At 35.1% G+C, this 27,605-nt stretch overlaps 2 protein-coding genes across 2 annotated transcripts; one reads left to right on the forward strand and one right to left on the reverse strand.

Moving 5' to 3' along the window:
* The first annotated feature begins 14,080 nt into the window (after positions 1-14,080).
* PA200 (proteasome activating protein 200) lies at positions 14,081-23,520 on the forward strand. The gene is made up of 34 exons (XM_079019150.1): positions 14,081-14,481; positions 15,117-15,219; positions 15,285-15,397; positions 15,558-15,680; positions 15,759-15,860; positions 15,938-16,103; positions 16,203-16,319; positions 16,419-16,486; positions 16,605-16,706; positions 16,802-17,018; positions 17,101-17,334; positions 17,425-17,552; positions 17,625-17,742; positions 17,832-18,050; positions 18,124-18,279; positions 18,365-18,441; positions 18,536-18,744; positions 18,832-19,039; positions 19,137-19,216; positions 19,297-19,414; positions 19,499-19,669; positions 19,797-19,965; positions 20,057-20,100; positions 20,185-20,227; positions 20,327-20,469; positions 20,586-21,570; positions 21,662-21,925; positions 22,011-22,106; positions 22,205-22,383; positions 22,463-22,544; positions 22,645-22,769; positions 22,857-22,949; positions 23,051-23,204; positions 23,316-23,520. The coding sequence occupies exons 1-34, from the start codon at positions 14,321-14,323 to the stop codon at positions 23,355-23,357; spliced, it is 5,409 nt and encodes a 1,802-aa protein (XP_078875276.1). The 5' UTR covers positions 14,081-14,320; the 3' UTR covers positions 23,358-23,520.
* Positions 23,472-26,368, reverse strand: LOC145072686 (putative amino acid permease 7). Its single transcript, XM_079019151.1, has 8 exons — positions 25,985-26,368; positions 25,813-25,875; positions 25,484-25,717; positions 25,276-25,369; positions 24,979-25,193; positions 24,761-24,894; positions 24,133-24,360; positions 23,472-23,937 (listed from the first exon to the last, which is right to left on the reverse strand). The coding sequence occupies exons 1-8, from the start codon at positions 26,058-26,060 to the stop codon at positions 23,536-23,538; spliced, it is 1,446 nt and encodes a 481-aa protein (XP_078875277.1). The 5' UTR covers positions 26,061-26,368; the 3' UTR covers positions 23,472-23,535.
* Positions 26,369-27,605: the final 1,237 nt, after the last annotated feature.

The following is a 27,605-nucleotide window of genomic DNA, read 5'->3' on the forward strand; positions in this document are numbered from 1 at the left end:
GCTCCTATAGCTGTGTAGACAACTCTTGTATCTTTCAATGTGCTAATCGATAAGGTGCTTTGGCTATCGGAGACGCACCAGGAACCAAGTCAATCCGAAACTCCACTTGCCTCTCAAGAGGCACTTTAGGAAAATCTTCAGGGAATACATCCAAATATTTTCGAACAACTGGTACATCATCCAAAATCACCATACCCTTCTCCTGGGTATCCATCACATAGGCCATAAATCCAAAACAAACTTGTTGAAGATAGCGTCTGACCCTAGCTGCTGAACATAAAATCGGCCTACGTTGAGCATCCTCTCCCTGAATCACCAACTCCCCCACTTGGGGTCTGGAAACCTACCAACTGCTACTCACAATTAATCATTGACCCATTGGGGCTCAACCAATCCATCCCCATAATAACCTTGATCTCATGCAGTGGAATAGGAACTAAATCAACCGAATACCACCAACTGAACAAATTCAAGAAACAACTCCGATGAACCCTTGATACGCGCATAGGACATTCATCAGCAATCTTAACCTCTAATAGACAATCCAACTCCCCTAGAGCATCGACAAACCTCTTGTTGAGCGCAAGAGATACAAAGGATCGGGTAGCCCCCGAATCAAACAATACCAAAGCAGAGATACGGTTCACAAGGAACGACCCTAAAACAAAACAGACAGATATAAGCAGAAAAATCAACATAAATAAATAGATAAGGAGAAGATACATACCCATCACCACATCAGGTACCGCACGATCCTCCTCGACCATCAGCTGAAAAGCCTTTTTCCTCACAACAGGCATATCTGGCTTGCCCTGGCAGCCATCCATGATCATCAAAGTCGTCATAGCGGGTGCTGCAACTGGTCCCGCCGCTGCTAGACTCGGACAATCAGCCTTTTTATGTCCCCTCTGATTGCAATGGAAGCAAATCAAATTCGATCCCTAGGTAGTGGCTATGCAATCCCGACTAAAGTGCCCAGTCTTGCCACACTTATAGCAGCCTGAACCACCACCCCTGCAAGCTCCATCGTACGTCTCGCCGCAGTGGCCCCAACCCTGTTGGCCTCTCGATCTCGAATACCCTCTTTGACCATGCCAAAGATCACAAGAGTTTACTCAAGAATAGTGTGGCTAATCTCTACTGAAATGAACTCCCGCATCTGATCATCCATAATCCTGGCTCTAGAGCCCGAACCCGAACCATCACCGGCACCAGAGCCGCTACTAGAACCTCATCGAGTGACCACCATACTGAAAATAGACCACCCAAACCATCAGAACATATATATATATATATATATATATATATATATATATATATATATATATATATATATATATATATATATATATATACTGAAAATAGACCTCATCGTAGCTTTCCTTGACTCAAGTACGAATTCTCTACTTCCAGTAGTATGGACCCATACTACCTTCCACTTCTATCCATGCTTTCCTCCAGGATTGCTCCGATTCCTCCATGTCACTCCCTTATCTATCCAAACAATCCTCAATAAAAAAGGTTCTCAACACCGAATCACCTCCTAGGTTTTCCTAGGGCTACCACCACACCACTCTCCACCATCAGTTGCAGAAGGAACTCCCCCTAACACCCTCTAACTAGCTTACGAATACAATTACATACTACCGACACCAGGTAATTCTTCGAATGAAAGGCCTCACGATACAACGGTTGGACTCAAACAAGAGGTGTACAATACAGTTAAAACCTAATATTCTAAAATTATCTAGTCTTAATAATATGTAACTTAACATATTCGCTTACTTGTTAGCTAATGTTAATGGGAAATTCTAAAAAGCACAAAGCAAGCAACATTTGAGCATCGAGTAATCGGAATCAAGCATAACCTAAACACGCCATCCTATCACTGACTGATGAGTACTAGCAGGCAAGTCTACATGCTCATACAGTATGCAGATAAAGATATCTCTCCTAGAATTCTATTATGCAATCTTGAGAAAATCCTTAGCCCTAATCTAGGATGTGTTTCACAGATTCACAAATCAAGGCATAACATAAAACATGTATGGGTATTTTGGGAAAACTTACTTGAGCTCGGTCGATTGCATGCACCACACCCTTTTCTTTTATTAAATAAACTCTTTTTATAAAACATTTCTTTTTATAAAAAAAAATATGCCAAACCCTCAATTTGAGTTTAGATATACCCAAGAGTATGCCTGAATCCCTCAAACCAAGGCTCTGGTACCAACTTGTAACATCCTAAAATTTAAGACCAAAAATTTCGTTTTCATGATAATAAAATCATCAATAAAGCATGTTTATAAAACCATAAAAAAATAGAGTATGTCAATCAAACATCCTAAAATACATCAAAGTCAAGTAAGGTAAAAATCATGGTGTGTGTGCAATGTGATCAACCCGAGCTCTTCCCATTTGATCCTGAAGTAACCGCAACATAAACTGAAAACCGTAACCACAAAGCTTAGTGAGTTCCCCAAAATACCGCATGCCATACATATCTGCTAGCTTAAGGTTCTTCCAGGTCTATTTCACCCCTGAGTATGTTTCAACTCATGCGTCGGCCCAAGGTCGTACCGGGTTTATTTCACCCCCGAGTCTATTTCAACTTATGTGTCAGCATAAGGCTGTACCGGGTCTATTTCACCCCCACATACATATAGCAAACAGGCACACATGCATATAACACATACAATAGGAGTCACAAAGACTACAAACACATAACATATCCAAGTGTCCTACAATATAATGAGCAAACTCACCTCAGTTTGCTGTCAGTCAAACAAATGATCAGGCTGCTGAACCGAAAAATTCCCACGCTAATCAATCAAATAAAACCCCAATTAATAATTGGGCCATGAACCATAATTAGGAATCTTGTTCATTTGTCCAAAATCCAGGGTAAAAGACCATTTTACCCTTTCCTCACTTGGCCCAATAACCGAGGCCCAACCCAATGGCACCAAAACCCCAATACAACCCAAATTACTAAATGATACCCAAAGCCCATTACAGACCCAAATCCTAGAAGGACCAAAGCCTAAAAATGTCCCAAAGTCAGAAAGACTAATGTCCCAACAAGCCCCTAAACCCTAATAGTCCAAATATGGCCCAAATCACAAAAGTCAACAAAAGTCGACAGCTGCTGAGTACGCCCAGCGTACTCAGACTTATGCCCGACGTATGCCACCTTTGGCCAGTATGCCCTGTGTAAGATCTTGGTACGCCCACCGTACTCCACAGTAGTCTAAACTCATCATTAAGTGTTTAATTGGTTAAGCCACTAAGTTAACTTCTCAGATCTGATCCTAAATGATGTCTTAACACGTAAAGTTGGCAAATTTACTCCTTTTCATACCTTAATGGGACCCAATACTTGTTTTTGACCAATAAAACGCATAATAAGAGCCCTAACTCATGCATGGTCCAATATAACACATCAAGATTGCATTTTTATGCATAAGGAACCTTAAAAATGCTAAGATCTACCATCCCTAGTGTTTCTAGTAGGTACTAAGTCCATAGCTACCAATTCCTAACAGGTACTAAATCCATAGCTACCAGTGTATATCTAGTAGGTACTAAGTTCATAGCTACCATTTCTTAACAGGTACTAAGTCCATAGCTACCAGTTCCTAACAGGTACTAAGTCCATAGCTACCAGTGTTTGTCCAATAGGCACTAAGTCTATAGCTATCTATGTTTACTCACATCATCTTTTATCTCTCATCATTCATCTACCCATGTCATAACCAACATATTTGTATATATAAAATACGTATACAATTTAAATCATTTAAAACATGTATAAAAATATTTCACCCAGCATAGACAGCAAGCATTCAGACAATATTCACACATAGCACGTAATTTATATTAAATACTTCATATCTATGTGTAAGATGAAAGGGACCATGCACTCACTTGATTAGGTGGTGATTCCGAACTCAGACAACACTTCATTATCTCAAAACAAATTTCCTCGACAAAACCTAGTATCAATACCACTAGGGTTTAGTTTTTAACGTTAACCGCGACTAATTAATAGTCTAGCTATTATTACTATCATATAAGCGTTAAATAACACTCAATATAACTCATAATAATAGCCCAAATAATTGTTTTAAGGTCCTAATAATGTTACTATAATTAAATAAAAACTATATTAAATATAGTATAGACGTAGCTCACTTATAGCGGGTTTTTATTAAAAACGGGCTTCGCTGGAGCAACGTTTCCGAGCCGAAAGCTTTTCTTCTCGGAGCCGTCGGCCGCTCTGGGGCTTTCTTCTCATGCTAGGGAGGTTCCCTAGACTTGGGAGGGGTTTAAGGAGGTTAGAGAGAAGTTAGAGAGAGAAAGAAAGGCTTATGGTGTGAAGAAATTATGAAGAGTTCATATCTTATTTATAGGAATTTTATAGTAAAGTAGTCTCCAAGCTTCGTCCGTATCTTCCGCGTACGAGCTCCATTTTCTATGCTTTATATATCCACGCATTGGTATTTACGAGTACAACAACTTTCACTTAGATCCCGTCGGCTAATTCTCCTTCTATCACATATTTACAAAAACTATATTGAGTTCGTCGCGCTCGAAAAGTAGAGACTAAGCTTCGTCCATAACTTTCGCATACAATCTCCGTTTTTGTCGATATTTATATCCACTCGTTGGTATTTACGAGTACTACAACTTTCATTTAGACCTCGTTGGCTAATTCTCATTCTATCTCGGATTTACAAAACTGTATCGAATTTGTCGCGCTCGAAAAATAGAGACTAAGCTTCGTCCATAACTTTCGCATACGAGCTTCATTTTTGACATTATTTATATCCATGTGTAGGTAAAAATAAAATCTACAACTTTCCTTTTTACTCCGTCGGCTAATTCTCGACCGATTTTAAATTTAACAGTAGGAGGTGATTACATTGTTAAATGTCCGCGTAAAATTCATAAGTTTCACATACAGACTCCGTTTTCGTCCGTCTTTTTGTCGTTGAGTTCCTATTAATGAGATATTAAACTCTCATTTAGGTTGCGTAAGCCAAAAACCGCTCGAACTAAAATTCGAGTTTTGGGCCATGCACCGCTATGCCAAATCTTAGAAAAATCATAACTTCCTCATACGAAGTCATATTTGGGCGTTCTTTTTATGGACACTCTCAATTTAACATTTTATACGACTTTTGTTTAGATTGCTAAGGCTAAAAGTCGCTCTATCGTAAATTCACTATTTACGCTTCCTGATACCGTGCCGGTTCCGTCGCGAAACTTCGACGAGTCATAACTTCTTCGTTATAACTCGGATTTCGGCGTTCTTTATTTCTACGGAACCCTTGAGACATATTCTACAACTTGGTTAATATTATTTATTCTAAATAATCTTTTGTCGAAAATTCTTTTTCGACCCCTATTATCTCTAAATTAACTAGCCCGGATCTACGGGCGTTACATTCATGATGTTCTTGAAGTTCAAGATAAGAAGATTCAAGTTGATTTTCATGAAGAAGAAAAACTTTTTTGTTCGATTGGAGTTCAAATCAATGATATTTTTGTGTTCTTGTGATTCGTTTGAAGGAATGATTCCTTATCGAAAGCCATCAATCCAAGAAATTCACAAGTATCAAACTCCAAAAGATATGATCAAAACTTGTAAAGTTGAAGTTGTGGGAAGTGGGTTTGTTCTTGAATTCAATTCATCAAGACCCAAAAAGATCAAAAAGATGATGAAGAAGAAGAAGATCAAAGCCAAGATGATTTGGTTACCCAAGGATAGATCATCAAATTTGGTTGTGGAATTTAATATTAAATCCAAAATCATTGAAGATCGAATTCAACATGATGATAGAGCTTGTTCTTGGAGAAATGAGTCGTACAACACGCATCGGGGTTGGTACAATGTTCAATTTGCTGATTTTTTTGTTCCAACAAAAGAACCAAGATCATCAATGATTGATTCGTGTGTTCAAACGGAAAAAGAATCATCAAGAAGGTGTCACAAATACTCAAATGGATTCCAAAATGTTCTTGATTTTTGATGATCCAATGAAGAACGATCCATATTTTATCGAAATACAATTTTAATTTCGATTCGTGCGTTTCATTTTTTATCGTTTTGATTCGTTGGATCTATTCCGTTTCAACCCCATTGTTGATCCAACAATTTTTTTTAGATTAAGCCCAAAATAAACATTAATTTTGTTTTGATTAAATCTTGAGCCCAAAATCATTTTTCTTCAATGTTCATGTGATTCGATTCGTAAGCCAAACAATTCATTTTGTTCACTGTACATTCAATTAAGCCCAAATTTCTTTTGATTGTATGTTCAGTGGATAAAACATTACAAACAATGTTTTTTCAAAACTCGATTCTAACTGGAGATTGCATCAAATAGAATTGTGAGCTCTATTTTCGATTTCATATCGATTGAAATAGAATCGATGGGTTGTTGAAAGTGATTTTTCTCTTTTGACTTTTGTTCATATATTATTTCGCATCTGGTAATTTTTGGAATGTTCATAGGAGGCCATTAGTTCGAATCGAGAGGAGCTGGAATCGAAATGTGGTTTGGATTGAAGTTGTTGAACTTCTCTATTGGAATTGGTCGATTTGTATTTTGTGATTTTGACTGATTTGGAGTATTGGAATCGATTGTTGAAGGATGAAGTCAAAGAAAAAGAGCATAAAAAGTCAAGATTGAAGAAGGTTCGACTGAAATCGGAATTTGAACTTGTAATTGATCTAAATCTCGTCTCGGAATGACTTCGATTTGATGAAAATAATTTCGACTGACTTGATTTGGGGTCGAACGTTCCTACTGTGTCAAAGTCATATTCGACCTGATGAAAGAATGACAAGGAGTCAAATGATTTGGAGTCAAAGTAGACTTCGATTATTGACTTTGATTGAGAAGTTTGGACTTTGTTAGTGATTATAATAGTGAAGGATGTTGGATTTATGGTTTGATTGTGGTTCGATGGACTAGAACTAATAACGAAAGCAGTTTGTTTGGAGTCGACGGTGTATGTGTTTTTAGTCGAGCACGTCGATTTTGACGGAGTATGTGTTTTGATTCAAGAGTCGATTAACTCGATTTCAATGATATTGTTGATTATGTCTTGGGTTCGAATTGTGTATTGGAGTTGACACTCAATGTCACTTGATATTGATTCGAAGGTTTGGGTTACACTCGACACTCAACTGCATTTGACTGATATTGAAGGTTATTGGTTCAAGTCAAGATCAAGTGGTTATAACGACAATCGAAGATTTGGGATCGAGGTAGAGTGGCTGAAATCGAAGTTTTATTTGTAAGTGATTTGGAATCGAACTCTTAAGGTTTGAATGGGTAAATTGAGTATGGCGTATGAGAAGATTGAGATCGATGGCTCGAAATGGGAGGATCGACTGGGTTCGAAATGGGTATCGACATGCTAGGTTCAAAGGTCCCTGATCGTAACTGATTCGAAGTGAAGATGAAGAAGAAACAAGTTGTGTCGATTCAAATCCCTCAATTATCAAAGACTTGGGAATTTCTACCCACATTTGAAATGGGGAAAAAATCCGTGAAGAATGCAGGATTTTAATTTCGTATCCCTGAAGTTTCGAAAAATTGGCAAAATTTACCCAGTTTCGCCATTGGGTTGAAAATTCTAAGAAATGGACGAATTTACGTATCAGGTCCCTGTAGTATATGCGAATTAGCACTTTATGCCTAGTTTTGCATTTGGAGTAAAGTTTCGCATCTTAGACTGTTTTGGGCGCAGTGGGTCTCTGCAGGATTCTGATATTGGCAGCTTTTACCCGGATTTTCGAAATTCTTACAACTCTCATCCAAAAGTCAAAAAATTGGAAAATTTTCATGACTTTTTTGTGATTGTTTTTCATGAAAGTTTTTCGCGGTTTCATGTTTGGCACACATCGAGGGGGAGATTTGTGAAGTTTATTCCTCGGACGCTTCTCAACCTTAATGTGTTTTTATAATCACTTGTTGATTATAAAAAGGGGGAGAATGAAAAAATGGTATTCGAAGCTTCTTGGGTATTCATTTGCGGATTTGAAGACCAGTATTACTTCGAGGGGGAGTTGGTCTTGATCGCGCGAGCTCGTTTAGAAATTGAAGTCATGACATCTAATCCTAACTTTGAGAGGGAGAATTTTAGGGTGCAAAATCATGCTTGGATGCTTCTAGTTGCTCACCCTTTTGTATGTCTGTAATGAGTTGTCTTTAAGAACTTGTGAGATATTAGTTTAGAGAGAGTATTTTTGCATAACTCACTTTGTAATACTTTCTAGACTAATAAGAGCTTAAAACGAGATTATTATCCTTGTGTTCTTCGTGTTCATGATTTTATATGATTCACTAAATCATTTCAAATTCTGCATTTGTCATCATAGATAGGATCACTACACAATACACTTACCCATCACACCTAGATTGATCTCTCTGGCTAGAAGAGACCATCTCTTCACTCACACCGATCTAACTTGATTGTCGAAGCCTGCTCCCGAGGCACATTCCATGGGGCGGTTCTAAGGGTATTGTTACCCGTTGCAGCTAAGAATCCTGTTTGAACCAACTAACGAATCTTATCTCCGATCCAAGATCGGAATCCTACACATAAGACCCGATACCCGGATTATAATGTTGCATCACTAGCGCCATCCATGGGACATCGAGCGAATAACTACCATCTCGCTCGGTCTCAATCTCGTTTTAACCCAAATTATGCTCAAATCTGTTGCGTTTCACCTTAGGTTTGTTCAGATCTGTCCATTTCTACAACCATCTATCCATATCCGCTAGGCTCTTGCCAAGATCTATCAAGATCTATTTCACCATTTTTCAGATCTTTAGATATGTTTTTCATTTTTTTTCATTCGAACATGATATAATTAAATTTTCATTTAGTGTATGCTTAATTGTGAGTGTGATTTGTGTTAAGCATAAAATATAAACCAAAGCAAGGGAAAGAAAATCATGAAACGTAGAAGATAATTTGGATAAAAATTAACATCCTTTTTGCATAAAACTTTATGACACCAAACAAATCTTGGGTGCAGTTTTAGTATGTATTGTTCATACTTACTTATGTTTGTAAATACTTACTCAATGATTTTTGATGTATAATATTAGATAAATTTTGGGTGTATTTTTTTATAAAGTATGAGAAAAATATAGTTGTTACAAAGACTTCCTTTATATTGTTACAGCTTGGAGAAAAAGAATCCAAGGACGGTTACACATATAAAAACAAGTTATGAAAACAAATTTGAATACTTTTTTATGGCTATCGGTTGCGTAGTATTATTTCTTATATAATGAGTTATTGTAATTATTGTTACATGTGTGTCTGCTTTAATGACTAATCTATTAATAGTTATTGTGTGGGTTCGAGAGTTTCAAACATGTTTTTGTCCTATTATTATGATTGACGGAGCATACCTTAAAGGAAATACTTGGGCACGATGTTCCTACCAGTAGTCATGAATGGTAATAACCAAATCCTATCTAATGCAATTAATGTTGGGAAAACTAAAAGTGAGGATTCATGAATATGGTTTATATCAAGACTCAAAGAATGTATTGGGGACATGCCCTCTTTAGCTATCATATCTGATAGAGCCAATTCAATTGAAATGACCATTTAAGACTTGTTTCTGAATGCATATCACGAACTCTGTCGTCGCCATTTGTTGCTGAGTATGAGAAAAAAGATCGAAAAACAAGAGAGAACCGAAATTTTGTTTTAGGAGGCTGCAAAAGCATACCGAGAGTTTGATTTCAAAGAAAGATTGGCTAGGCTACATTATGCCCTAAACGAAGACTGTCGTACATGGATAGACATAATCGATCATAACAAATGGGCAAGGTTGTGTTTCCCTATGGTTCGGTATAATATAATGACATCAAACAACGCCGAATCCATCAATACGTTATCAAAAGACACACAAAAACTATCCATAACAATGTTGATTGACTTCTTTCGAGCAACTATGCAACAATGGTGGTGTCAACGACGTAATGCTGGAGGTATTTATTTAAATTATAATACTTTGATGGTAATTTACTATAATTTCCTGTGCATGACAAAATATACATAATTTTTTATAGCTCAAAGCAAAAAAGATATTATTGAGTATGCTGAGAAGGTTATCGAAAGGAAGATCACCAAATCCTACGGTTTTCGTGTATACCTAATTGATTTAAGTAGATATGAGGTGATTCACCAAATGAAAAATGGTATAGTCAACTTGGAATATCATTGATGCACTTGTGGGAAATAACAACTGTTTGGTATACCTTATTCTCATGGTATGTCGTTATTCAAGGAACTGAGATATCAACATTACGGTATATGGGTGTCATCATACTTTATAATGGAAACATATCGATCAACATATATAGAGGTTGTGTTTCTTGTGTCAATTCCAGTTGAATACAAACAACTAGATGAAGTCATGGTTCTATTACCACCATTTATAGACTATCGACAAGTTGGGCGACTACAAAATCATAAATGTATCCCTTCCTGGGGCGAATGTCTGATTCAAAAAAATGCAGTCGTTGCCAAAGGATCGATCACACAAACCAAAACTGTGACGCTCGGTTTCCCGCAGATTCAACAAAAACTGAATCTTCAAGTAGGACTAAGTCAAGTGTCAAAAGTAAGGTCGAGTCAAAGAATAGATCTAATGTCAAAACTACTCAAAACACTAATAAAAAATATGTTATCATTGATCTAAATAAACCGTAGTCATGCTTGTATTGATTTACACATTCTAAAATTATTATTCGGTCAGATAAACTTGTTTAAAACATACACAAAATAAACTTGTTTATGCTACATCGTGATAAAGAAATTATTTAAAACAAACCCAAAATAAACACCATAACTCAAATTTCAAGGTAATTTGAAGCATCTATCTATGGCACACTTTTAGTCTACCACAAAGCAGCAAGTTCTTGAGGAGTAGGCTCCAACAACTCGTTAGGGGGACAATGCATAAAACAACACACACACACACACACACACACACACATATATATATATATATATATATATATATATATATATATATATATATATAACACCCATGTTTCTAGGATTTTATATGCCTTATATTTAATTATAAGATATAATAAGTTAAGATTACAAATAAGCATCAAAAATAAAATAATAGATAGGTCCAATATCTATGAATAAAGTTGTAGTGGTCGGGACAAGGATTCCGGAGATATAAAGAACGCCGAAATCCGAGTTATAACGAAGAAGATATGACCTGTCGAAGTTTCGCGTCAAAACCGGCACGACACTGGGAAACGTAAAAATTTAGTTTATGATAAACTACTTTTTATCCTTAGGAGTCTAAATGAAAGTTTTAGAGTACGTCTCTACCTACGCGTGGATATAAAGAACGTCAAAAACGGAGTTTGTATGCAAAAGTTATGACCTTTCGAAGATACAGTTGTCTAAGAGCATGACACGTGTCAGAAACCCTAAATTGACTGGACTCACGACGTGAGGAGTCAAAAAGTCACATTTTGAAGGTATAAGTCTACGGGAACAGTAACTCAAAAGCTCACGGCGTGAGTAGTGAATTCTCACGACGTGAGGAGTCAAACAGACACTATTCAAGCCTAGAATGCAGATGTCGAAGCTACGAGGTGATTCATCCATGGCTCACGACGTGAGCAATGACTTCTCACGATGTGAATGGGCCGAAATCAGCCTATAAATAACAAGTTCGACCTCATTCACTTCTTACACCAAATCTTCCCTCTCTCTCTCTCTCTCTCTCTCGTTTTCTGAAGCCGTTCCGCGTCCCGAGCCCGACGATCACGAGCCGTTGACCGTTTTTAGATTCTATCTACTCCCGCTACTAAAGTGAGTGCATAGTTACTTTCATTTTACACATAGATATGAAGTATTTTATATATTACGTGATATGTGTGTATATTATCTGTATACTTGCTATCTATGCTGGATGAATGTTTTTATACAAGTTTTAAATGATTTAAACTGTATATGTATTTTATATCTACAATAATGTTGGGGTAAAACATGGGTAGATGTAATAAGACGATGTGTGATAAAATGATGAGAGACCTCGATGTTGTTGTTGTTGATCCAGTCATCTAGCGGAGTATAGATGACAACCACAGACTCTTCTAGACAGCCCAGTGGAACGCTGGCAGGCTCGCAACCTATAGGTGTTATGAACGATGTGTTCACCGGTGTACTCCATCCCCCACATGGTTGCCTTTAGGACATTTATTGCTAAGGAACCCCCTTAGCAGTAGTGTCCATCCCGATGATAATCCTTAGGATAGGTCCCTTATGAGAGGTATTTAGGGGCGTAATGTGAGGATAACGGGAACGGGTAATCGGGTTATTGTTGGTTGATGAAATTAATAAACTATTTATTGTGGGTTGAAAACCCTATGTGCTCACCAGGCTCCCAAGCCTGACCCACTCAGTTTTATGTATTACAGGTAGTGGCGCTCGAGCATAGTTGTGATGTGTTGAGATGAGAGATTACGGATATAGGCCTGTAGATATGAAATAATGTAGTAAGGCTTATATTGTATTGTTTATACTTATGTACTGTATCGAACATGACATCCCGAGTCTTTTAATGAAATACATTTCTAAGGAAATGCTTTTGATAAATCTTTATCATATTATTGTTTTGGGACAAATTCCGCAACTCTTTTATTAAAAGGTTACTCTGATTTTGAAATAAAGTATAAACAAAACCGGTCTTTTCTGGCTGTGAAAATGGGGATCTCACAATATGTATATATATATATATATATATATATATATATATATATATATATATATATATATATATATATATATATATATATATATATATATATATATATATATATATATATAAGGTTAAAGTGAATGCAAGACAAATTGAAATACACGTTGGTGGAACCGCGCAACACAAGAACTAGGGTATAAATAGTCCTTGAACCACAAACCAATCATAAGACAAAAAGCTTTCCTGTCGAAGCATACCAGATTGTTGTGTGTCGGAAATATAAGCTCGTACATGTCAACTAGAGGAAAAGTATTATATTGCATGCACATAAGATAGTGATAGAGTAAAGGGTGATATTTGACACCCATCGACATGTTAACATAATCACCAAAACATGATGACCAAACATGGCAGCACAAAGTGGTCTGTGTTGTAACCGGGCCATGACTTTCCGCCCGAGTTCATGCTTGTAGATTACAGTCACAACCACTTCGTATGTTATGTTATGCTACAATCAAAAGAATAATTAATTATGCATTTGTTGTATGTTCCAGATGACATTCTGGAACACAATTCCGTATCAACATATTCCAAAACCAAATTCCAAATCAACATTCCGAACGTGTTCGACGTATTCCGGACATGTTCTACGCATTCCAGACATTTTCTGGACAAGTTAGAATTAGAAAAATTTAAGATTTGTAGTATACACATATAACCACATGTAATCCTACAATAGCCTAAAAACCACTAAAAACTGAAGGAAAACAAACAACATATATATAATTGCATATATTATCTACTTTTTAACATATAACCTAATTTAAAGACATAAAATTATAAAGATAATTGAAACTTACATATAAAAATGGTGCTCGTCCTTGCTATGGATTGATGTCCGAAATGTTGTCCATAATGAAGTCCAAAATGAGTGAGTTCGAAGTTAAGTCCGAAATGAATTCAAAATGTTATTTATAGGGGAAATCATTACCAGGTCGGATCCTGTACCCATTTACAGAATACGAAATTCGGGTCTAAAATGGATCATTTCGGACAAAATGGTCATTTTACATAAATAAAAATTTTATTTTTTATTATTATTATTTTTAAATAGCATTATAAAGTGGTTATATTACTTACTTTCCCTAAATTATGATATAAGATAATTGGTATTGTGTTAGTGTTGTGCTTTTGTACTCTAATCTTTTTAATAAAAAGCATGTTAAGATAAAATTTCTTTTCCAATAGGGATTTAGAGAACGTAGACCCCAAAGTCGACGGTTTCTTGCTAAACCAAAACCAAAACCAAAACCTTAATAAGATTGTTGTTGCAAATCAACTTCACCCGAAGCTCCTTCCACCGCCGACTTGGGTTGCCGGTCACCCGTTCCCTTCCTTACCCACTCATACCAATTACCCCCCGTTTGCTCTAAATTTCCAATCTCTGTCTTGCTCAGAAAGAAAAAGACCAACCCCTCTATATATACACATATACCATCGAGAAACACATACAAATTATACATACCCTGATACCCAGAGGTAGAAATGCACCGCTATAACGCCTGGCTCCCGCCTCCGGTCGCCGACGCCACCAAGAAAGAGAAAGAATCCTTCGCTGGTGTTGTATCATCCGTGAAAGAATCGTACACTAAGGGTGATCCAGAATCTGTCTACTCCACTCTCAAATGGATATCAGTCATTGACCTGTAAGTTCCAATTGTTTTACAGTATCAATTCGCTATTATATTCACTCTTTTATGTGCATTCTTGTGCAAGTAACAACGATCGCTTCTTTCTATGTTAGTTTATACTTAATTTTACTATAAATTTTCGATCTTTTACTTGTTTCTTGATCATTGATGAATGTTTTAATGAAATCTCGAGTCTTTACTCGGACAGGTCAACTATTAGTAGCGCCAACAGTTCAATTTTGAGTATTATTAATCTTTTCTTTACATTTTAGTTTCTGTAAAATAGGCAAGAACCAAATGTGATGAAATAATGCTAATTAATCCCATCCACGAAGTTAAAGAATTGGGTTCTTTCAGAACTATGATGTAATTGGGGACTAACATCCCCAAACATTGACATCTTGAGGCTTCATCTGTTTTTTGGTCAAAACCCTGAACGAATTGTGCTATTTTAGTCTTTATTATATTGAATTTTCTGAAACAAACAAACTATATACAGGCATTCTATAAAAGTACATATGCATAAGTCTTGATATGTTCTTTATGCTTAACTTTTGACAGATGATTAAGGTTACATGCTTAATTTCATTCTTTGTATCTTATATCTCTGTAGCTTATTGTTTATATTTACCACTCAATTAATCATGCAGGTTTGTAAAGGCAAAAAGTGAAGTATCATTGGAAGATGTTTCTACTCTTGTGGAATTTGGGCTTCAAGTGTTTCATTCATCACAAGACAAACTCTATGCTCAGGTATTTGTTTGTCTTACAAAACATCTCCCAAATTATACATTGATACTGAAACTGAAATCACTTAGGTGAGATGGGGTAATGTTCTTGTGAGCTTGCTGAATAAATTCCGCAAAAAGTTGACTTTGAAAGTTGACTGGCGCCCTTTCTATGATACAATGATTCAAACACACTTCACAAGGTATACTTCTATTGATGATATGATGACTATAATGCATATCAAAGCCACTTGTCTTTTACTCTTTTCATTGAGTGTCATTGATACTCTTTTATTAACTTTTTTATGACATATATATATATATATATATATATATATATATATATATATATATATGCTACAGAAACACAGGACCAGAGGGATGGAGGATAAGACAAAGACATTTTGAGACAGTTACTTCTCTTGTTCGTTCATGTAGAAGGTTTTTCCCTCCAAATTCTGCTCAAGAGATATGGTCTGAGTTTAAGTAAGTTACTAATAATGATAATTCAAGATAGTTTTTTGATAATATAACTTATAAAGTTATAATGTTGTCAATTTGCAGATCTCTACTTGAAAATCCATGGCATAACTCGGCTTTTGAAGGGTCTGGATTTGTGAGACTTTTCCTTCCTACAAATATCGATAACAAGGATTTCTATTCAAGGTAATTATAATTTATAGATGTTTGTTTTCTTTATACAATTATTGAAGCAAATTGATAACCTTTATTTGTGATTACAGAGAGTGGATCAATGCATGTATTCTTCAATGGGATTCTATACCAAATTGTCAATTTTGGAACAGCCAATGGGCAGCTATCATTGCTCGTGTTATTAAGAACTACAAATCCAAGGATTGGGAGGATCTTTTACCAGAGATCTTTAGTCGATTCTTGAACATGTTTGAGGTACTTTCTAGTTTCTTCTAAGTGGAATCAAAATCATTAATCATTAAAGATTTCAATTTGACAACATGATATTGAAAAGTGGTCATTTCATTTCTATAGGTGCCTGTGGCAAGTGGAGGTGGATCATATCCTTTCTCTATTGATGTCCCAAGAAATACAAGATTTTTGTTCTCCAATAGATCACACACTCCATCAAAAGCCATTGCAAAATCGATTGTAATATCCATATATATATGATTAGTCATAGTTGATAGATTTCTTTTTGCTAATTCTTATTTTGGTCCCTAACATATGTATGTTTCTAATACGTTGTAGGTTTATTTATTAAGGCCTGGTAGCTTGGCTCAACAACACTTTGAGAAATTGGTCAACCTCTTAGAACAGTTTGTTTTCTAGATTTTTGTTTATTGCAATCTTTAAATGATATATGTGTGGTTTATGACTTATGATTTGTGATGTGTATTTATATTTATAAAATACATGATTGGATACTTGTTGCAGATATTATCATCCTTCTAATGGTGGTCGTTGGACATACTCACTTGAAAGATTTTTGTTTCATTTGGTGTATACGTTTCAAAAACGTTTACAAAGAGAGAAAGAGTAAGAACATCATCTCATTCTTTTGTTTTTTCATACACTTTTGACTAACTTTTCTTTTTTAACTTGTATAATAATATGATTTGTTATAAATTCAGGAATCCAGATAGCAGTGAACAGATTGAATTCTGTTTAGGACAACCAGAAAGGGAATCTTTTGTCACTACTGTTTTGAAGTTAATAGATCGAGGGCAATATAGTAAAAATGAACACCTTTCTGAAACAGTTGCTGCTGCAACTTCTATTTTATCCTATGTAGAGCCTTCATTGGTTTTGCCATTTTTGGTCTCTCGTTTCCACATGGCTCTAGAAACGGTTTGTGATAACATTTTTTAATTTTTGGAGTTAATTTGGACATTCTTATGACTTAATATTCTTCTTCTTCATCAATGGTTAGATGACAGCTACACATCAGTTGAAGACAGCTGTCACATCTGTAGCTTTTTCAGGGAGATCACTGTTTTTGATGTCTTTATCTTCATCATCAATGGAAACAGATGATGTTAATGATGCTGACATGTTCAAAGATCTTCTGATGATATCACTTACCAATGCTTTACTTGGAATGGATGCCAATGATCCACCCAAAACCCTAGCAACAATGCAACTCATTGGCTCCATATTTTCCAATGTAATCATAAAATTTTCTTAATTGTGTCTTTTTTGAAGAAAAGTTTCGTACTTTCATGTATTAATTAACCGAGTTATGTGCCAATTTCAGATGGCAACTTTGGATGATGATACAGATAATTTGTCATTCATGCCTGCAGAACGTTTTTCAGAGTGGCTTGATGAGTTCTTATGTCGCCTTTTTTCTTTGTTGCAACACTTGGAACCTAGTAGTGTTTTGTAAGTACTTTTACATTTTTAGTCCCTCTAGTTTGGAACTTTTACATGTTTAATCCCTGTAATTTGGTGCAGAAATGAAGATGCCCATTCACCTGCAACATCTGGAACATTCCTTGTTGAGGATGGACCTCAGTATTTTTGCATGTTGGAAATATTGTTTGGAAGACTTTCAAGATCTTTGTACAATCAGGTTCAACTTTTTCTCTCCAAATTAATCAATTATTTTGAGGTAGCTTGTTCAAATTTCATAATCATAAGATTTCCATATATACCCTTCAGGCCATTAAAAAAGTTTCCAAGTTTTTGAAGACGAATATTCTACCTGGAGCTATTGCTGAAGTTGGGCTTCTTTGTTGTGCATGTATTCATTCAAATCCAGAGCTTGCTATTAGTCATCTTGTTGAACCTCTTCTATCTTCTGTTATATCATCTTTAAAAGGAATTCCTCTCACGGGTTTTGGAGGAAGTGGGAATTTCACTAGCCAATCTTTGAATAAGGTTTTTATTTTACAATTCTATTTTTCATATGCAACTTGTGTTGCTGATTAATCTCTTTGATAAATCTTCATAGGAAAGAGCCACACTTTCTCCAGCTCTAGAAACATCCATTGATTATCAGCTGAAGGTTTTGTCAATTGCAATAAGTTATGGAGGTCCTTCACTTCTTCATTACAAGGATCAATTCAAAGAGACAATACATTCTGCTTTTGAATCCCCATCTTGGAAGGTTTCTTTACATCTTTGATTTAATAGTTTCTTTGATTCTTGTTCTCAAATATATCTTAATTTGTTGCTACTTTATAATTTGAAAGGTTAACATAGCTGGTGATCAAGTCCTTCGATCCCTTCTTGGAAGTTTTGTTCTCTATTATCCTGTTGATCAATACAAGTATGTTTCTTTTGCCATTTTTTCTTATGATGAACAAATGATTCTTTTGTAACTTGTTTAAGCTCATTAAAATGTGAATTTTTGCTTTTCACAGGTCTGTTTCAGCCAATTCATCTTTGACCCCTCTTGAGGAATGGATAAGTAACAAAGATTTTTCAAACACTGAAGGATTTACAGGCCCCAAATGGCATATCCCTAGTGAGGAAGAAATTCAATTTGCCAATGAGCTTTTAAATCTGCATTTGGAATCAGCTTTAGATGAGCTTCTCAAAATATGTCAAGATAAAATCCATTCTGATCCTGGTATACCTGTGTAAAAATGTTTATCTGAATAAAATAATATGATAATTTGTCACGTTTATCTTATTATATATCAATTATGATCTACAGGAAATGAAAAAGATCATCTGAAAGTGACACTTTTGCGCATTGATTCCTCATTACAAGGTGTTTTGTCATGTTTGCCTGATTTTATACCTTCATTTAAAAATGGGAAAGTTGAAAATCCACCTTTCTTGATTGCTGGAGCAACGGGTTCAAGTGTTGGTAGCATTAAATTGCGTGAAAAAGCTGCTAATATTGTTCATGTAGCCTCAAAGTAAATAAATAAATCTTGTCTCCTTTTTTTCATCTCACTTTTTTCTATCTTCTAATCTCTCAAAATTCAAAAAGTAAAATATCCACATCTCTTGCAGATACTTACTTGAGAAAAAATCAGATGACAGCATTCTATTGCTACTCCTCATCCGTATCATCGAGGCTTTAGGGAACTATGGTAATTTACTAATGTACCCTTCAACAATATGACTTTCAATATTACCTTTTAGACCTGTTTTCTTAACTAACTTAATACAGGAAGTTCTGAATATGAAGAGTGGACTAATCATAGGCAAGCATGGAAATTGGAATCTGTTGCCATAATAGAACCTCCTGTTAATTTCATTATGCCTTCACGTTCTAAAGGGAAGAAAAGGTATATACATATATATATTCTTGATTCTTCTGAATGACAAAATGTTTTCTTTTCCTAATTCCTAGTTTTGATTTGTTGCTTCAGACCAAGGTGGGCCCTCATTGACAAAGCATACATGCACAATACATGGAGAACATCACAATCATCGTACCATTTGTTTCGTACTATAAAAAACATTTCTCCTTCAGAGAGTGTGAATCTTTTGTTGGATGATCTTCTTAATCTTTCTGTTCATAGCTATGACACTGTTCGCACGTGAGTTTTCTACTTTTCTTTACTTTCTTGTGTTAAGCTTTTAATATAGTGTTTTGTTTTCATTGGTACCCCTTTTGATAAGCTTTTTTTATTTTTTTATTTTTTTATTTTTTATATTAATATTCAGACTTGCTGGAAGATCTCTAGTGAAAATGATCAAAAGGTGGCCTTCTCTCATTGCAAAGTGTGTGCATACACTCACTGAAAATCTTAGAAATGCAAACACACCAGAATACATGGTTTTAGGTTCTTGTGCTGTTCTTGGAACTCAAACTGTTCTCAAGCATCTCACATTGGTATTCTGTTGTTAATTATAGTGTCATATTATCTTCCATTTTCTTTTCTTACACGAGTCATGAGTTATTCTCTTTTCCTATTTATACACAGGAGCCAAAATCTTTCTCATCTTTCCTTCTTGGAATTCTTTTGAGGCAAGTGTCTTGTGTATATATTATTACTATATCATTCGAATTATACGTATTGAATCTAGTGTGACATTATGTTTATGCTTGCAGTTCTCATCATGAATCCTTGAAATCCCAGAAAGCTATCAATGAGGTAAATGTTCACAGATGTTTCAACTTTCAATAGCTTACTTTTCTGTGTGTTTTCTTGCTAACTGAATACCTAATCTTTGCAATTTGCAACTATCAACAGCTATTTGTCAAATACAACATCTATTTTTCGGGGATCTCTAGAAACGTTTTCTGGAAATCAGAGAACAATTCTGGAACAGATTTTGCAGCTTTGGTTTCTGAGATAAGTTCTATGAGTTTTGAGTCAACTAATTTACATTGGAGGTAAACATTCTGGCTTATACAGTTTACACACATGAATATATGATTATTTCAACTCAGCAAAACATGTATTAAATTTTTTTTATTTTATTTTATTTTTTTTTAATTGTTTCATATAGGTATAACTTGATGGCAAATAGGGTTCTCTTGTTATTGGCTATGTCATCTAGAAATGAACCGAGTTTATCATCAAAGATTCTCAGTGAAGCAGCTGGTCATTTCCTAAAGAATTTAAAAAGTCAACTTCCACAAACAAGAATCCTAGCCATTTCTGCTTTGAATATGTTACTAAAAGAGTCACCTTACAAGTTATCACATGAAGAACAATCGGATTTACAAGAAAACACAAAGTCTTCACTTGAAGGGACTTTGAGTAATATCTTTCAAGAGGAAGGATTCTTTACTGAAACATTCGATAGTCTTTCAAATGTCCACATCATCAGTGACACCGAAAACTCATCTTCAAGAAGTGGACATGGGAATTCATCATTCCAGAGTTTAGCTGACAAATCCATCACCCGTTTCTACTTTGACTTTTCATCTTCATGGCCTCGAACACCCTCTTGGATTTCCTTTTTTGGAAGTGATACTTTTTACTCAAGTTTTGCTCGAATATTCAAACGATTAGTTCAAGAATGTGGTGTCCCTGTTTTACACTCACTGAAAAGTGCATTAGAGGAATTTGTAAATGCAAAAGAGAGGTCCAAACAGTGTGTTGCTGCTGAAGCTTTTGCAGGATTGCTTCATGCTGATGTCATCGGTCTTGTAGAAGCATGGGACAGCTGGATGAATGTCCAATTACAGAGCATTCTTCTTGCACCTTCAGTAGAATCTATTCCAGAATGGGCTGCTTGTATAAGATATGCAGTTACTGGGAAGGGTAAATATGGAACAAGAGTTCCTCTTTTAAGACAAAGAATCTTGGATTGTTTGATTCAGCCTTTACCTCAAACAGTAACCACTACCGTTGTTGCCAAAAGATACTCTTTCCTTTCTGCTGCTTTGATAGAAGTATCACCTCCAAGAATGCCATTATCAGAAGTTGAACTCCATCATAAGTTGCTCCAGGAGTTACTGGATAGAATGAGCCATCCCACTGCCCATGTGGGTTTTTTACTATTTTACCCTTGAGTACATAATTGGCGTTTAATTTGTTCAAGTTTAACATATTGGTTTTTTCTGTATTTCAAAACAGGTGAGAGAAGCAATTGCTATTGCCCTTTCTGTGTTGTGTTCAAATATCAGACTACATGCATCCTTTAATGTAGACTATTATGAGAAGGGTAATATGGGAAATGGAAAACACGGAGATAGTTGGGATCAGGTTTTACAAAAACGTGCAACTGAACTTGTGGTGTCAATTCAGAATGCAAATCCTTCTGACAATTTGGAGAAATTATCAGAAACAAACACCCTCTCAGATAGCAACTCACCTGATGATGTTCAATGGATGGAAACGGTAATTATTATTTTTTAATTGTGTTTGTTTCACTGTTGTAGATTATATAAAAAAATTAATATTTGTTCTTTTTTTTTTTGTGTAGTTGTTCCATTTTGTTATCTCATTAATGAAGTCTGGAAGATCTGCATTCCTACTAGATGTGCTTGTGGGATTTCTTTACCCTGTGATCTCTTTACAGGTATGTGATATTTATAAATTTATGCCTATGTGGAATTTGAGATTTTCTTTTTCTTTTCCACATTGTTTTTACATGCTATTATTGTTGTTTTTTTGAAGGAAACTTCAAATAAAGATTTGTCAATACTAGCAAAGGCAGCTTTTGAGTTGCTAAAATGGAGAATATTTCCAGATGCTCATCTCAGAAAGGCAGTTTCCATTCTTTTATCTTCAGCAGAAGATCCCAACTGGAGGACTAGATCTGCAACTTTGACTTTTCTAAGAAGCTTTATGTACAGGTATGTATGCATCCATAAGCTCTTTTAATAATTTTTTTTCATAATTTTATTTGATATTAAGTTATTCTCACATTCACAGGCACACTTTCATCCTCTCCAATGATGAGAAACAGAAAATCTGGAAAACAGTTGAGAAGCTACTTACAGATAACCAAGTGGAGGCAAGTTTTGTTATTTAATTAGTTTAGTTTTTTTGTTTTGTGTTTGAATAAAATAAAGATATTTATTATTAATTTAATATATATATATATATATATACAGGTAAGGGAACATGCTGCAGCAGTTTTAGCTGGCTTAATGAAGGGTGAAGATGGAGAACTATCAAAGAATTTCCGTGAAAGAGCTTACAATGAGGCTACAAAGCTTCAGAAAAGAAGAAAACAAAGGTCTTTTTTTATCGATTTTACAAAATTTCAATCTTTTATTCCTTCAAAACAAGATTCATCAAGCTGTTTTTTACTTTATTTCTTCAGAAGCTCAAGTTCTGGTCCTTCAATTGCTTCTGTACATGGTTGTGTTCTTGCTCTTGTTGCATGTGTGTTATCAGTTCCTTATGATATGCCAAGGTAATTAAACTCTAAAAGGTCTTATATATTTCTTCTACTTTATTATATCCAAAAAGGGTATCTCTAATTTTCATTTCTTGATTTTTTTTTTGTTTTTTTAGTTGGTTGCCTGAACATGCAACATTATTGGCTCGATTTGTTGGGGAATCATCACCAGTTAAATCCACTGTTACAAAAGCAGTTGCAGAGTTTCGTAGAACACATGCAGACACTTGGAGTGTTCAGAAAGATTCATTCACTGAAGAACAGCTTGAGGTAAATAATATCATAATTATAATAATCATCATCTTCTTTGAATCTTTTCCAAGAAAATCAATTGAAATCAGTAGACTTTATTATAACAATCATGGTGAAAAAAACTTGCAGGTTTTGGCAGACACATCATCTTCATCATCATATTTTGCTTGATTTATATTCTATGATTCTATCCCCACTTTAAAGTGAGGAACAAATAGAAGAACTACAACTACAACTAGAACTACAAAGCTAGTAAATTTGATAAGTAGTCTGATAGGAACTGTATTTATGGTTATATGTGATATTGTGATATAAAATAAGCAGTGTTTGATTACATTTTGGATACATGTTAGCTAGTTTTTGCTTCTATGACTCCTCCAATTGATCCAATTAAAGCTACTGCTGACACCACCATTAAAACAATGCTAAAAATTTGTAGAACAATCCATTTTGTGCTCCAAGCTTCCACCTTTCTTTGCTTTTTGTACATTTCCACTGGAAAATATATTGCTAATGGCCATAGATTCAAAGCCCCTAAGAGACCCAGTATTTCATTGAAGTATGGGAACACCATTGAGATTCCAGTTGTTGACACAACGTATGCTGTTCTGAATGATAGTCTGAATAGATTCAGTTGTAAATCTGGCAAAAATGGAAGCTTCAAGTGGTGGATTTTCGTTAGAAATACAGATTCTGGAAACTTCTCAGTTATCCATCTTTCTACGTATGCAAACACCGGCTGACTGTATAGCTTTCCTTACCAAAAAAAGAAAGAAAGAAACAGGCGTTAATATTAACTGTTGAGGTCAAAAGAAGCAATAATACTCGAATCAAGATATTTATAAATAGATTCGTATGTTAATTTTGATATGGGAATTGGGAAGTCGTTGACGTGACTTGAAAAGTCAAAATGGTAGAATGAATATTGAGTAGTGAGAGTATTTACTTGGTAACCTCCGATTAGATGTAGAATGATGCAAGCATTAGCAAAGTCAATAAGCCAGTAAGGCTCGTAAAACCCGAATCCAGTTAACAGGTTTCCTGGTGTACTGTTTCCAAATGCTGCATATCCAAAGCATCCACATCCAAAGTAAAAGAATGTAGTCACTATAATCGCAATAACCGATGCCTTTTTCATAGTCTTATTCTCCTGTGGTGGCGACTTAATGGTATCCTTAAAACACACACAAAAAAAAACATTACTTATCGACAAACATTTAGCAGATCTTTTTAACAAAAAAGTTATTCTTTCAGTAACACTCAGCTTGTGCTGATTCAAACAATCACACCTTCCAAAGATATCATTGGATAGATAGACAATGATTCAAATCCTATGGTGAAACTAAAATTCCCAAGAATTGAAGCTTTATTTAGCCAATTAACAGATAAGAAATTAAATATCATTTTATATTTTTTTCTGACTCATACTCTTACCCATGTCAAATGTTGACATATGTCACATTTAATGAAAATTAATAATATTTCAATCAACTTGTCACAATTTAATATGAATATGATGATAGGTAAGAAGAAAATGTAAGAGGATATTTAATTTCTCTTAACAGATTACCAACCTGTATTTCAAGAAAAATTATGGAATACGGATAAGCAAACGCAATATCGCCAAGCGCTTGAAAAGCTAACAATAGCTTTAGAGGTACATTGCCAGCTGGGACACCATTGATGCTTCCATCTATTCTACCATTTTCTGATTTCGGGCATAATTATTAGAAACTGTTTTTAACAACTCAAGCTTCATTCAACAATTATTCTATTAATATAATATACGTACCAATTACTTTAGCGACACCAAGTCCTAAACCGATGGATGAGTAACAAAACGACATGATAGCAGCAACAATGGACACCCACACCATGCTATGAAAATCAGGTATTTGTGACATCACAATCTGTATAACTCCAAACAAAAACATATAAAGATTGCCCGAATATTCGCATGTAGCCTCCTGCCCTTCTTTATGGTAACAATTTGATTTCTGAATTGCTCTGTATGGATAAAGTGTTGTATACATGAACAATAAACATTTCTTTGAAAACATTTGAGAAAGAGGCATAGTTAATTAATTACATCATACAAGTTGAGGTTGTAACCACATAAGCAACACCAGTCCCGAAGAAGTTAAGAAACTGAAGCCAACCACATAGCAACGCCTGTTTTTCACCTGTTGACCGAATAATAATACTTAAATGTAGAAACTACGTACAAATACGTACATGAAAGATTAGATTATTAATTATATTATAAACTTTGAACGTGTAGTGTAGACTTGTAGTACCCAAGATGACTCTAACTGCTTCTGTATAAGTTTGGTTTCTAGTTCCATTAATGGGGTCGGGTGATCTGTAGCAATCTGATAAAAGAGATGCAGACACATACGTGACCAATGCAAAGAACAACAATGCGATAGGCCCAGCTATCCAACCTAGTTGTGACATGCTCCATGCAAGAGAAAGTACACCGGATCCGATCACTGCAGTGATGATGTGAGCAACTGTACTCCATAGTGTTCCTGAATCCAAGGAAATTAATCTATCCAGAGTTATGATTTGTTTGATTGAAAATGGATTTGGAAAAACACAAAAGGGTGTTTGACTTTGGATTAACCTGTTCTTATTGTGTTGTTGTGATCATTGGTGGCAGAAACTCCATTGATGAGCTCTTGTTCAACTGTTACGTATATGATATATCGAAATCAAAATCAACATGGAGCAAAACAGAAACAGAAGTCAGAACACACAAAAAGAGGAGAAGAAATTGAAGATCAAACGGAGCAAACCAGTGAGCTTTAAAGAAGATAACCCCAACATGGGAGTTTCTTCCTCCTCTTCATAATTATCTTCTCCTTCGATCATGTTTGCTTGTTCACCCAAAAATTGTTAGACCTTTGATGAATCTTGGAGCGATTTAGTTGTTTTGTTAGGTGGGTGTATTGATCATCCAGATTTTGACAAATAAAGACCCTGCATAATGGTCAAACTATCTTTTTCCAGTGACAAACAAATTTGTAGACGAACAAGTAGCGTATAGAAATGAAATCTTAGTGATCAGATGCTGCAGATTCAGTTCTTGTTTTGGGAGCAAAATCTTGGCTGATTGATTATAATTTAAAAGGAATCTTTTGAAGAACTTAACTTTCGGTAGCTCCATTATTATCTTAATATTTGGGTTATTAAAAATAGAGGGGTATGTTATTAAGATATGTTTGCGTATTACAAAAGTTGAGAAGTAATGGGACAGATACATGATTTGATTTTGGTTTAATATAAAATATACATTTGTGGCCCACAGGTATCGAAAGTTGACTGTTCTTTTCTGCCAAATGTTAAGGTTCTATTTACATTGGTACAAAAGATAAGAAATATAGGAGTAGACAAGTGAATGTTTGTTTCAATTTAAAAAGGACAAATACCAAAATATTAATGAATTATATATTATTGGGGACGGTTCACTTGAGATTAAAAAAAAAAAATAGAGATTTTGAGATTAAACCTCAACCACAGATTTCGCATGTGCCGCTCTAATACTCCTGCGTACCAGCAGCAACGACGTATGCCTAATCATAAATGATTATATGACAGAGAGGTAGAATCATACAAGATTATATATGTTTATACGTATATGCATAATCATAAATGATTATACATATGTGTATGTTCATAGATTGAGTAATCATAAATGATTATTACAGTTAGTCACAGAAGAGGTGGTGGTGACAGAGGTGACAGTGATATAAGTAATGGAGGTGATAATGGTGGGTTCGACTGGTGTCAGAGGTGATGGTAGTGGTGGTGGCGGTGGCGGTTACGGTGGTGGGGATGGTGACGGAGGAGAAAGGAAAGGGTGACACTGTTTATGATTACACCAGACTTTCCGTGCCGGTACGCCGAAGGGTTAGAGCGACAGATGTGAAATATATGGCCGATGTTGAATCTCGAGATCTCTATTTTATTTTTAGTCTCAACGGAACCAACCTCATATATTATTTTCCTGGTTTTGTTTTAATTTAAAAAAAAAGATTGAAATATAAAAGAATCATATTATATGTCATTTACCATTTTACCTTATCAATTAATTTGTTGATTTTTTTTTAACAAGAAACCTCTACGTTATCATTGAAATTCTAATTTTCTTTTTCCTTTTTTGCAGTTTTCTTGTGACTATCAAAATGTCAAAATTAGCAAAATAAAAGTGATTACCGCAATCTTATAAAAAACCACTATATTAAATTTTGTTCATGCATTTATTTTTATTATTGATTTTGTCATTTTACACGTTTAAAGTTGATATTAAGTTTATCATTTTATATGTTTCAATTGACATTGGTTTTATTAGATTTATCATTTTATATATTTCAATTGACATTGGTTTTATTAGATGATGTGGGAAAAAAAACAAAG

Source organism: Lactuca serriola, chromosome 9 (assembly GCF_051521515.1).
Source record: "Lactuca serriola cultivar US96UC23 chromosome 9, Lser_US96UC23_V15, whole genome shotgun sequence".
NCBI lineage: Eukaryota > Viridiplantae > Streptophyta > Magnoliopsida > Asterales > Asteraceae > Lactuca > Lactuca serriola.